The 14497-nt window shown below is 47.3% G+C and overlaps 1 protein-coding gene across 1 annotated transcript in view; it reads right to left on the bottom strand.

Annotated features, from left to right (window-relative positions):
• Window positions 1-14497, bottom strand: part of LOC128700571 (putative neural-cadherin 2) — a 271817-nt gene that overhangs the window by 88895 nt on the left and 168425 nt on the right. Inside the window, exons 8-10 of the mRNA XM_070098997.1 lie at window positions 14100-14279; window positions 4351-4539; window positions 3634-3847 (exon numbers count right to left, since the gene is read on the bottom strand). Coding sequence (XP_069955098.1) covers window positions 3634-3847; window positions 4351-4539; window positions 14100-14279 — 583 coding nt within the window. The remainder of the gene's footprint in view (window positions 1-3633; window positions 3848-4350; window positions 4540-14099; window positions 14280-14497) is intronic.

Here is a 14497-nt window from a genome sequence, read left to right as displayed (position 1 = left end):
GTGGCTTATATACTGTAGTGTGAGGGAAAAGTTCAACAGATAGGAGTAGCGAGCGAGTATATGGTGACGATAGTTTGATTGCCCGTCTGCTTGTTAAGGTAGAGTCAGTGTCTAGCTCCCGCTATCCGCCCCCCCTTTCTCCACCCGGAGAGGTGACGTGTGGGGCTCCGACCAAATGGTAATCACTAGACTCACAGCTCCCAGCACAACTGTAAGTAAAAGCCTCTGCTCCTGTTCTAGTGGATATATTGGTTAAAAACTTCACTTTTAACCAATTTTAAGACTCAGTTCATTCTGCCTTGATTTCCATGTACTTTTTAGAGAATCACCAAGTTTTTTAAATACTTTACTTATCATGGAGAGTGATTTCTTAGGCAGTGGGTAACCTTTGTCTCTTTCTAGCTTGGAATGTCAGCTCGGGTCATCTGGCAACCAAAGAAATAGTGTTGAAGGAGACGAACTTTACCTAAGTTCTGGAACGTCACCATTTTATCTACGTACCTGTTAAGTGTAGTCAACCTCAGGCAACTACCTCTCATCTTTACAGTGGTGAAAGACCTGCGTTCCTATCTGTGAAGAACTAGTCGTTGGGTTGTCACTCAACATCTGTGAACCCACCATCATCAGCAACGGCTACAATTCCTACAACACGCAGTGTCAACATCAACCAGACACCTCAGTCTAACTGTATTAGCTTTGGATTCAGATATATTTATATTTCATTTTTTATTTCTCTTTCAAGTAGGATAAAAAAATTCATATTAATTGTTTTATATTTTCATTTCTAAATAATAGTGTTTATATTTGTCTGTTATTATTCTTTTTCTATTCATTAATTTTCCTGAGGAGGAGCCAGCCTTGGTAATACTGTCTGAAGTTGTTACAGGGCTTGGTAATACTTACTGAAGTTGTTACAGGGCTTGGTAATACTTACTGAAGTTGTTACAGGGCTTGGTAATACTTACTGAAGTTGTTACAGGGCTTGGTAATACTTACTGAAGTTGTTACAGGGCTTGGTAATACTTACTGAAGTTGCTACAGGGCTTGGTAATACTTACTGAAGTTGTTACAGGGCTTGGTAATACTTACTGAAGTTGTTACAGGGCTGAGTAAGCCTTTACAAGCAGTCAGGTGAGTGGAAGCAGGAGGAGGCGGGATCACAGTGGGACCTGTCACTAGTGTAAGTAGGTCGTCGTCCAAAGGTTGGACAATTGTTGAAGTCTTTGTACCAAGATCCCATGATGTTGTAGTGTCTGACAGATGTGGTGAATGGTTTTGAAAACCGACAAGTTGAAAAACTGAGACACTTACGCAACATATGGGAATCTTTACTGAAGAAACGTTTCCTCAACTTTGACTCCCATATCTTGTCATACTGTATCTTATCTGCTTCGAGCTCCCAATAAATAAAGGGGATGTAAATAACGTGCTGAAAATTTCCAGCCAAGACAGGACTCGCAGCAATGGTTTCAAGTTGGAAAAATTCAGATTCAGGAAGGATATAGGAAAGTACTGGTTTGGTAATAGAGTTGTGGATGAGTGGAACAAACTCCCGAGTACAGTTATTGAGGCTAAAACGTTGTGTAGTTTTAAAAATAAGTTAGATAAATACATGAGTGGGTGTGGGTGGGTGTGAGTTGGACCTGACTAGCTTGTGCTGCTGGGTCTGGTGCAGTGCTCCATCCTTGAGTGGTGGTGACCAGACTGGGTGGGTCATTGGGCTAATCCGGGGGGGGACATGGACCTGCTCCGCATGGGTCAGTAGGCCTGTTGCAGTGTATGGTCGGTATTGTATACCATTTGATAATCACTGTCAGACACTGCAACATAATGGCATCTTGGTACAGAAGAGAAAACACCTTGGACAACTTTTTAAAGTGAGAACTGTTTGATTTGAGAGGGACCTGACCTCTCAGTGGCTACATTCTCACTACTACTACTCTGCACCTCTCCTTCCGACAGTATTTAAGTCTCAACACTGTCACTTGATCTTCAGTTAGTTCCAGACTTTGGAACAGAACATCTCCAGGCTGAGGGACTGACAACCTCAAATCTACGACTTTAAGGGTGATGGACTGATTACATCGTCTTCACATCTCTACTGCTCCCGCCTACTTTCTGTACTCGACTGAAGAAGCCTACTGTGTAGGCGAAACGTTTCGGAATAAAGTTGCCTAAATGTTGCCTATGTGTCTTATCTACCAACATGTTCTTATGTTCCGCTTCTGCTGTGTTCCCTTGTCCGTAATGGAGATCACATTCCATATATGTGTTGAACAGGCATGTTGCAAGAGGCCAAGGCTGACAAAGACCAAATCTACTTCACTTGCACTTAAATTATCAAAGCACACACTGAAACAGACCTGGAGCAGCCAACGTTTGCCAAAGAAAGTATAAAAGGGGTAAAGGAGAGTTTTATTTTACGAAAGTACGTATCTTTGGTATTTCCTTTCTCTGAAGCCAAGTCAGAAGAACTTTTCGAATCGTGTTTACATTATTTCTAATTTTTAATTATCATTTGATTGCATTAAAGGCAGGTACATAGCAAGGGTAGGTACTGCAGGCAATTTTGAAGTTCGTTGCCTGTGGTACTGATTGTAATTAGGCAGTGGAGTGGTGGACGACAGTGTCTTGATGGATAACTGGGTAAGTGTCAGTCCTTTTGTAGTGGCAGGGTTTGAGTTATATTGTGGTGGTGGCACTAGTGGTAGCATGACCTGTGATAGTGGTGGTAGTGGTAGCATGACCTGTGATAGTGGTGGTAGTGGCAGTAAGACCTGTGATAGTGACAGTAAGACCTGTGATAGTGGCAGTAGTGGCAGCAAAACCTGTGATAGTAACAGTAAGACCTGTGTTAGTGACATTAAGACCTGTGATAGTGGCAGTAGTGGCAGTAAGACCCATGACAGTGGCAGAAGTGGCAGTAAGACCCGTGATAGTGGCAGTAGTGGCAGTAAGACCCATGACAGTGACAGTAGTGGCAGTAAGACCCATGACAGTGACAGTAGTGGCAGTAAGACCCATGACAGTGGCAGTAGTGGCAGTAAGACCCATGACAGTGACAGTAGTGGCAGTAAGACCCATGACAGTGGCAGTAGTGGCAGTAAGACCCATGACAGCGGCAGTAGTGGCAGTAAGACCTGTGATAGTGGCAGTAGAGGCAGTAAGACCTGTGATAGTGGCAGTAGAGGCAGTAAGACCTGGTAATATACAGTGCTACCAGTATCAAAAATCGTAAGTCATCAGCAGTTTCTATTAAACATGTGATAATCGAAGCATTTTAGCTAATAACAATGAAATATGCCAGAAAATGCCTGCTACGAGGGATACCTTCCTAAGACTGCGCAACAAGCGAAATACATCTATTTAGTTTCAAGATTCAGTCTGAGGGTTGGGCAAGAAAATTGATAGCTGAGCTTTCATGACCGGGGGCGGATCTACTATGAAACTAATGAAGCTTACGCTTCAGGGCCCCTAATCTCAGAGGGGCCCTGAAGCGACTTTAGTCCACAATGCTTAAAATTTTTGGGTCTACTGTATGAGACGAGGTTGCGAAGGTGTCTTCATAACAATTCAGGCTTAAGGGCCCAAAAAATGGAGGTCAACCACTGTATATGACTGTATATGACTCACTTTCATCTAGAGTGACTGTGAAGGAGGTGGCGATGTGCGGAGGAGCCCGAGGATCCAGGGCCAGAGTGAAGGGTGGTCCATGGCCCAGACGCCAGTCATCAGGGTCACCCAGACGCAGCCGAGCCACAACCTGCGTAACGCCGTTCTCTGCCACTTTAACCTCCTGAGGCTCCGCCAAGAACGGCGGATTGTCATTCACGTCGGTTACGTTCACCTGTGGAGTTTAGTTAGTTATTTGTGACGTTAAACAGGGTGACTCATTATCGACTTGAAAACTTCATTAAAACAATTGGTCAGTGGAGGTCATTCAACATCGATGGGTGGAACAATCTTCAGAGTAGGAGAGAGAGGAGCTTACGACGACGTTTGGGTCCGACTTGGACCATTTACAAAGTTATTTGTGTATTGTTCCACTCACGGAATTGTGTCTTTTTGTTATTTCCAGATTAGGGTAACAGAGACTAAGACCGTAGATAGCTTTAAAAAGAAACTGGAGAAATATATGAGTGAGAAGGTCTGGGTTTGATTAGTACCTGAAGTATTGAAGCTAATTCTCAGAAAGCTCTGGGAAAAGGCTGGACAATTAGGAGCGTGATAAAGGTTATTTTAAAGTCCTGCCTAGTTTGGGTCAGTAGGCCTCCTGTAGTGTGCTCTGTTCTTATATTCTTATGAAACACTGGACACCTCATAATGACCTTACCCTTCCCAGGGACTCACATTAAGGAACGCTGTAGCTGTTCTGGGTGGCAGACCATCGTCCACTGCCCACACTAGGACACTGTGGGAAGCAGTCGTCTCACGGTCGAGGTCCCCCACGAGCCGCACTGCCCCAACTTCGTCTACACCGAACCTCCGGCCAGGATCACTCGCTGGAGCTATACTATACTGGATTCTGCTGTAGCCGCCCTGTGGAGGTAAGGAGGAAAGGCGTGACGGAAAGACAGGAATTTCTGTGTATTAACTGCGCCACTGACTGAGGTAAAGGACAATTCTGTAAGTATTTAAATGAAATAGACGATGGTTGAATACAATGAAAGGGTTAAGTGCCAGAGGCACTGTGACTGTCGTTGCCAGATGCACTCGTAAACTGCAAATGTGTCACTAAGATTTTTTAGGCTGTAATGACACTATAATGATAAGTAATGATAGTGTAATGATCATAAATGATACATGATCGAGACAGGGGCACCAAGGAATCTTGTTACACATGATGTATCCTACGACATGTTTACCACCTCTTCCACTAGAGGGCCCCGCCCATCTGTGACGATCACTTCAACTGCTGCATCTCATCTGACTACAGAGTTTCAGGGTCCATCTTCATTCGTGTACCTATATTCATCAAAACAAAATTTCAGACTGAGGGACTGATCACCTCATCTTCCACGGTCTTCCTATATAATTCAAGTATTTAACTTCAAAAGTCAATGATTGGCAAACTTCCTTCAATATAGATACCCCGGAGTTGTACAAGAATCTAATCCCTCACAAGTAACTTCATTGTGACGTCCTCTTTCTACCCATGGGTTTAATTAACCCAGGGGTTTAATTAACCCAGGGGTTTAACCCAGGGGTTTAATTAACCCAGGGGTTTAATTAACCCAGGGGTTAATAAACCCAGCGTGTCGCCCACCAGTGGCTTCAATAATCCTTGGATTAATAAAACTATTGTGTGCCAAATGTATTAATAATGAAGTTAATACATAGTTTATGTGTCTCTATTGTAGTGTAGTTCTGCCTCATCCACCCGGCTTTACTACTCTCAGCAGAACCCGGCTTTACTACTCTCAGCAGAACCCGGCTTTACTACTCTCAGCAGAACCCGGCTTTACTACTCTCAGCAGAACCCGGCTTTACTACTCTCAGCAGAACCCGGCTTTACTACTCTCAGCAGAACCCGGCTTTACTACTCTCAGCAAAACCCGGCTTTACTACTCTCAATAGAACCCGGCTTTACTACTCTCAGCAGAACCCGGCTTTACTACTCTCAGCAGAACCCGGCTTTACTACTCTCAGCAGAACCCGGCTTTACTACTCTCAGCAGAACCCGGCTTTACTACTCTCAGCAGAACCCGGCTTTACTACTCTCAGCAGAACCCGGCTTTACTACTCTCACCAGACTGCACTCTGTCACCACTGACAGCACTATGACTGCACTCTGTCACCACTGACAGCACTATGACTGCACTCTGTCACCACTGACAGCTCTATGACTGCACTCTGTCACCACTGACAGCACTATGACTGCACTCTGTCACCACTGACAGCACTATGACTGCACTCTGTCACCACTGACAGCTCTATGACTGCACTCTGTCACCACTGACAGCACTATGACTGCACTCTGTCACCCCTGACAGCTCTATGACTACACTCTGTCACCACTGACAGCACTATCACTGCACTCTGTCACCACTGACAGCACTATGACTGCACTCTCTGTCACCACTGACAGCACTATGACTGCACTCTGTCACCACTGACAGCACTATGACTGCACTCTGTCACCACTGGCAGCACTTTGACTGCTCTCTGTCACCACTGACAGCACTATGACTGCACTCTGTCACCACTGACAGCACTATGACTGCACTCTGTCACCACTGACAGCACTATGACTGCTCTCTGTCACCACTGACAGCCCTATGATTACACTCTGTCACCACTGACAGCACTATGACTGCACTCTGTCACCACTGAGAGTCCTATGACTGCACTCTGTCACCACTGAGAGTCCTATGACTGCACTCTGTCACCACTGACAGCCCTATGATTACACTCTGTCACTACGGACAGCCCTATGACTGCACTCTGTCACCACTGAGAGTCCTATGACTGCACTCTGTCACCACTGACAGCACTATGATTACACTCTGTCACCACTGACAGCTCTATGACTGCACTCTGTCACCACTGACAGCACTATGACTGCACTCTGTCACCATTGACAGCACTATGACTGCACTCTGTCACCACTGACAGCACTATGGCTGCACTCTCACCACTGACAGCCCTATGATTACACTCTGTCACTACGGACAGCCCTATGACTGCACTCTGTCACCACAGAGAGTCCTATGACTGCACTCTGTCACCACTGACAGCACTATGACTGCTCTCTGTCACCACTGACAGCCCTATGATTACACTCTGTCACTACGGACAGCCCTATGACTGCACTCTGTCACCACAGAGAGTCCTATGACTGCACTCTGTCACCACTGACAGCACTATGACTGCACTCTGTCACCACTGACAGCCCTATGATTGCACTCTGTCACCACTGACAGCACTATGACTGCACTCTGTCACCACTGACAGCACTATGACTGCACTCTGTCACCACTGACAGCACTATGACTGCACTCTGTCACCACTGACAGCACTATGACTGCACTCTGTCACCACTGACAGCACTATGACTGCACTCTGTCACCACTGACAGCCCTATGACTGCACTCTGTCACCACTGACAGCACTATGACTGCACTCTGTCACCACTGACAGCACTATGACTGCACTCGGTCACCACTGGCAGCACTATGACTGCACTCTGTCACCACTGACAGCCCTATGACTGCACTCTGTCACCACTGACAGCACTATGACTGCACTCTGTCACCACTGACAGCATTATGACTGCACTCTGTCACCACTGACAGCACTATGACTGCACTCTGTCACCACTGACAGCATTATGACTGCACTCTGTCACCACTGACAGCACTATGACTGCACTCTGCCACCACTGACAGCACTATGACTGCACTCTGTCACCACTGACAGCACTATGACTGCACTGTCACACTGACAGCACTATGGCCGCACTCTGTCACCACTGACAGCACTATGACTGCACTCTGTCACCACTGACAGCACTATGACTGCACTCTGTCACCACTGACAGCACTATGACTGCACTCTGTCACCACTGACAGCACTATGACTGCACTCTGTCACCTCTGACAGCACTATGACTGCACTCTGTCACCACTGACAGCACTATGACTGCACTCTGTCACCACTGACAGCACTATGACTGCACTCTGTCACCACTGACAGCACTAAGACTGCACTCTGTCACCACTGACAGCGCAATGACTGAACTCTGTCACCACTGACAGCACTATGACTGCTCTCTGTCACCACTGACAGCACTATGACTGCAATCTGTCGCCACTGACAGCACTATGACTGCACTTTGTCACCACTGACAGCACTATGACTGCACTCTGTCACCACTGACAGCGCTATGACTGCACTCTGTCACCACTGACAGCACTATGACTGCTCTCTGTCACCACTGACAGCACTATGACTGCACTCTGTCACCACTGACAGCACTATGACTGCAATCTGTCGCCACTGACAGCACTACGACTGCACTCTGTCACCACTGACAGCACTATGACTGCAATCTGTCGCCACTGACAGCACTATGACTGCACTCTGTCACCACTGACAGCACTATGACTGCACTCTGTCACCACTGACAGCACTATGACTGCACTGTCACCACTGACAGCACTATGGCTGCACTCTGTCACCACTGACAGCACTATGACTGCACTCTGTCACCACTGACAGCACTATGACTGCACTCTGTCACCACTGACAGCACTATGACTGCACTCTGTCACCACTGACAGCACTATGACTGCACTCTGTCACCACTGACAGCACTATGACTGCACTCTGTCACCACTGACAGCACTATGACTGCACTCTGTCACCACTGACAGCACTATGACTGCACTCTGTCACCACTGACAGCACTATGACTGCACTCTGTCACCACTGACAGCACTATGACTGCTCTCTGTCACCACTGACAGCACTATGACTGCACTCTCTGTCACCACTGACAGCACTATGACTGCACTCTGTCACCACTGACAGCACTATGACTGCACTGTCACCACTGACAGCACTATGACTGCAATCTGTCGCCACTGACAGCACTATGACTGCACTCTGTCACCACTGACAGCACTATGACTGCACTCTGTCACCACTGACAGCACTATGACTGCACTCTGTCACCACTGACAGCACTATGACTGCACTCTGTCACCACTGACAGCACTATGACTGCAATCTGTCGCCACTGACAGCACTACGACTGCACTCTGTCACCACTGACAGCACTATGACTGCAATCTGTCGCCACTGACAGCACTATGACTGCACTCTGTCACCACTGACAGCACTATGACTGCACTGTCACACTGACAGCACTATGGCTGCACTCTGTCACCACTGACAGCATTATGACTGCACTCTGTCACCACTGACAGCACTATGACTGCAATCTGTCGCCACTGACAGCACTATGACTGCACTCTGTCGCCACTGACAGCACTATGACTGCACTCTGTCACCACTGACAGCACTATGACTGCACTCTGTCACCACTGACAGCACTATGACTGCACTCTGTCACCACTGACAGCACTATGACTGCACTCTGTCACCACTGACAGCGCTATGACTGCACTCTGTCACCACTGACAGCACTATGACTGCACTCTCTGTCACCACTGACAGCACTATGACTGCACTCTCTGTCACCACTGACAGCACTATGACTGCACTCTGTCACCACTGACAGCACTATGACTGCACTGTCACCACTGACAGCACTATGACTGCAATCTGTCGCCACTGACAGCACTATGACTGCACTCTGTCACCACTGACAGCACTATGACTGCACTCTGTCGCCACTGACAGCACTATGACTGCACTCTGTCACCACTGACAGCACTATGACTGCACTCTGTCATCACTGACAGCACTATGACTGCACTCTGTCGCCACTGACAGCAATATGACTGCACTCTCTGTCACCACTGACAGCACTATGACTGCACTCTGTCACCACTGACAGCACTATGACTGCACTCTGTCGCCACTGACAGCACTATGACTGCACTCTGTCACCACTGACAGCACTATGACTGCACTCTGTCACCACTGACAGCACTATGACTGCACTCTGTCACCACTGACAGCACTATGACTGCACTCTGTCTCCACTGACAGCACTATGACTGCACTCTGTCACCACTGACAGCACTATGACTGCACTCTGTCACCACTGACAGCACTATGACTGCACTCTGTCACCACTGACAGCACTATGACTGCACTCTGTCACCACTGACTGCACTATGACTGCACTCTGTCACCACTGACAGCACTATGACTGCACTCTGTCACCACTGACAGCACTATGACTGCACTCTGTCACCACTGACAGCACTATGACTGCACTCTGTCACCACTGACAGCACTATGACTGCACTCTGTCACCACTGACAGCACTATGACTGCACTCTGTCACCACTGACAGCACTATGACTGCACTCTGTCACCACTGACAGCACTATGACTGCACTCTGTCACCACTGACAGCACTATGACTGCACTCTGTCACCACTGACAGCACTATGACTGCACTCTGTCACCACTGACAGCACTATGACTGCACTCTGTCACCACTGACAGCACTATGACTGCACTCTGTCACCACTGACAGCACTATGACTGCACTCTGTCACCACTGACAGCACTATGACTGCACTTCCAGCTGTGTTATTGTCCACCCATTACTCTCCTTTCAAAAAGTTTATCTCAGTGTGTGTGTGTACTCACCTAGTTGTGGTTGCAGGGTTTGAGTCACAGCTCCTGGCTGCGCCTCTTCACTGGCCGCTATTAGGTTACTCTTCCTGCTGCATGAGCTTTATCATGCCTCTTCTTAAAGCTATGTATGGATCCTGCCTCCAGTACATCGCTTCCCAAACTATTCCACTTACTGACAACTCTGACTGAATAAATACTTCCGAACATCTTTGTGATTCATCTGTGTCTTCAACTTCCAACTGTGTCCCCTTGTTACTGTGTCCCATCTCTTGAACATTCTGTCTCTGTCCACCTTGTCAATTCCCCTCAGTATTTTATATGTCGTTATCATGTCCCCCTTTTCTCTCCTGTCCTCCAGTGTCGTCAGGTTGATTTTCCTTAACTTCTCCTCGTAGGACATACCTCTTAGCTCTGGGACTAGTCTTGTTGCAAACCTTTGCACTTTCTCTAGTTTCTTAACGTGCTTGGCTAGGTGTGGGTTCCAAACTGGTGCCGCATACTCCAATATGGGCCTAACGTACACGGTGTACAGGGTCCTGAACGATTCCTTATTAAGATGTCGGAATGCTGTTCTGAGGTTTGCCAGGCGCCCATATGCTGCAGCCGTTATTTGGTTTATGTGGGCTTCAGGAGATGTGCCTGGTGTTATACTCACCCTAAGATCTTTTTCCTTGAGTGAGGTTTGTATTCTCTGGCCCCCTAGACTGTACTCCGTCTGCAGTCTTTTTTGCCCTTCCCTAATCTTCATGACTTTGCACTTGGTGGGGTTGAACTCCAGGAGCCAATTGCTGGACCAGGTCTGCAGCCTGTCCAGATCCCTTTGTAGTTCTGCCTGGTCTTCATCCGATTGAATTCTTCTCATCAACTTTACATCGTCTGCAAACAGGGACACCTCAGAGTATATTTCTTCCGTCATGTCGTTCACAAATATCAGAAACACCACCGGTCCTAGGACTGACTCCTGTGGAACCCCACTAGTCACAGGCGCCCACTCTGACACCTCGTCACGTACCATGACTCGCTGCTGTCTTCCTGACAAGTATTCCCTGATCCATTGTAGTGCCTTCCCTACAATCCCTGCCTGGTCCTCCAGTTTTTGCATTAATCTCTTGCGTGGAACTGTGTCAAACGCCTGCTTATAGTCCAGGAAAATGCAGTCTACCCAACCCTCTCTCTCTTGTTTTACTGCTGTAACCCTGTCATAGAACTCCAGTAGGTTTGTGACAGGATTTCCCGTCCCTGAAACCGTGTTGGCTGTTGTTAAGCTCATTTCTTTCTAGGTGTTCCACCACTCTTCTCCTGATAATCTTCTCCATGACTTTGCATACTATGCATGTCAGTGACACTGGTCTGTAGTTTAGTGCTTCATGTCTGCCTCAGGCAATCTCCCTGTTTCAATAGATGTGTTGAGTATTGTTGTTAGTGGTACACATAGCGCCTCTGCTCCGTCTCTCAGGACCCATGGAGAGATGTCATCCGGTCCCATCACCTTTGAGGTATCTAGCTCACTCAGAAGCCTCTTCACTTTTTCCTCGGTTGTGTGTATTGTGTCCAACACTTGGTGGTGTACCACACCTCTCCGTCTTTCTGGAGCCCCTTCTGTCTCTTCTGTGAACACTTTTTTGAATCTCTTGTTGAGTTCCTCATATACTTCGTGGTCGCTTCTTGTTATCTCTCCTTCCTTCCTTAGCCTGATTACCTGGTCCTTGACTGTTGTTTTCCTCCTGATGTGGCTGTATAACAGCTTCGGGTCAGATTTGGCTTTCGCTTCTATGTCGTTTTCATATTGTCGTTGGGCCTCCCTTCTTACCTGTGCATATTCATTTCTGGCTCTGCGACTACTCTCCTGATTCTCCTGGGTCCTTTGCCTTCTATGCTTCTTCCATTTGGTTTTGGCCTCCCTGCACCTTTTTGTGAACCATGGGCTCATCCTGGCTTTTTAATTATTCCTGTTTCCCTTGGGTACAAATATCTCCTCAGCTTCCTTGCATATTGTTGTTACATATATCATCATCTCGTTTACTGACTTCCCTGCCAGTTCTCTGTCCCACTGAACCCCGTTCAGGAAGTTCCTCATTCCCACGGTCCCTTTTCTTTGTAGTTTGGCTTCATTCGCCCGGCTCTTCCTGCTTCCCCCTCCACTTGTAACTCTACTGTGTATTCGAAGCTTAAGACCACATGATCGCTGGCCCCAATGGGCCTTTCATATGTGATGTCCTCAATATCTGCACTAATCAAGGTGAATACTAGGTCCAGTCTTGCTGGTTCATCCTCTCCTCTCTCTCTGGTAGTGTTCCTTATGTGTTGGTACAAGATGTTTTCCAGTACTACCTCCATCATCTTAGCCCTCCACGTTTCTTGGCCCCCATGTGGCTCCAAGTTCCCCCAATCGATTTCCTTGTGACTGAAGTCACCCATGATCAGTAGCTTCGCCCTGCTAGCATGAGCCCTTCTGGCCACTGCAACTAGTGTGTCAACCATCGCTCTATTACTCTCATCATACTCTTGTCTTGGCCTCCTGCTGTTCTGTGGAGGGTTATACGTGTATCACTGTAATTACCACCTTAGGGCCTCCAGACTGAAGTGTTCCTAGCATGTAATCTCTTGCTTCTCCACTGCCTCCTCTCTCCAGCTCATCAAAATTCCATCGGTTTTTGATCAGCAGTGCCACTCCTACACCCCCTTGTTCCCTCTGTCTTTCCTCAGGATCTGATATCCCGTTGAAAAGATGGCATCTGTTATCATCTCTGTGAGCTTGGTTTCTGTGAAAGCTATGATGTCCGGTGATGCTTCTTTGACTCTTTCGTGCCACTCCTCCCACTTACTTGTTATTCCATCAGCGTTGGTGTACCAGACCTTCAGTTTCCTCTCCAACATTGTTTTTGGGGGTCTGTGAGGGTGGGGGACCTGGTAGTGTACTGTGGGATTCTATATTTGTGTGTGTGTGTGTGTGTGTGTGTGTGTGTGTGTGTGTGTGTGTGTGTGTGTGTGTGTGTGTGTGTGTGTGTGTGTGTGTGTGTGTGTGTGTGCTGCCCATGTGTCTTAATCTTCTACAAAAGATGTGATGGCTGAATAGACAGGAGCTCATGTCTATCTCGTGGAGAGTAGAACTAAAGATATTACCACGACATAAACTACTCGAAGCCCTGATAAACACAACATGGACTGATAATGTTCAGGCAGACATGAAGTAACACGACGAACATAACACATGGGCCGTTTCCCACCGAGGCAGGGTGACCCGAAAAGAGAGAAAAACCTAAAAGGAAAAAAAAAATCATCATTCAACACTTTCACCATTACTGATACATAATCACTGCCTTTGCAGAGGCGCTCAGATACGACAGTGTAGACGTCCACCCAAACTGCCAATATCAGGAACCCCTCCTTTGAAGTGCCGGCATTGTACTTCCCATTTCCAGGACTCAAGTCCGGCTAACCGGTTTCCCTGAACGCGTTATCAGACAGTGCAAAGGTGTCCCGTAGCTCGATTGCTAGCGGCCTTGGTTCCCACACTGAGGTCCGTGGTTCAATCTCCGGTATGGGTGGAAGCTTTAGGGCGTTTCCATAAGACACCTGCTGTCCATATTCACATATCAGTAAAATGGGTACCTGGGTGTTAGTGGACTGGTGTGGGTCGCATCCTGGGACAAAACTGACCTAATTTGCGGGAAATACTCAGCATAACAAGTGACTTTCTATGTAGTAGTATGTCATTGATGTCAGCTATGATATGTATACCTTGTACATGTACTTGTATACCTTGTACATGTACTTGTATACCTTGTACATGTACTTGTAATATATCATTAATTTCTCACCGCATCCAGGTCGTGGGCGGTGAAGGTGGTGAGGGCGGCGTTGGCTGGGGTGTCCTCTGGAAGGGTGAGGTGGGCGTGGTCCCGGACCAGGAAGGTGGGAGTGTTGTCGTTCTCGTCAAGTAGTCTCAGGTTAACCCAGGCACCATCCACGTGATACTTGTCGTCCCATCCGTCGTCGCCCTGGCAACCACGACACGTCGTCAACACGCACTCACCTCACACATCACACTCATGTTATTAATGGTAAGTAACATGAACCGTTAATCAAGTATCCTGTTGGTCAAGTACCTTGATAATCAAGTATCCCGTTGGTCAAGTATCTTGATAATCAAGTATCCTGTTGGTCAAGTATCTTGATAATCAAGTATCCTGTGTCTTACCTAACAATCAAGTATCCT

This window comes from Cherax quadricarinatus, chromosome 65 (genome assembly GCF_038502225.1).
Source record: "Cherax quadricarinatus isolate ZL_2023a chromosome 65, ASM3850222v1, whole genome shotgun sequence".
In the NCBI taxonomy this organism is placed as follows: Eukaryota; Metazoa; Arthropoda; class Malacostraca; order Decapoda; family Parastacidae; genus Cherax; species Cherax quadricarinatus.
This window is presented reverse-complemented; position numbering and strand designations above follow the sequence as displayed.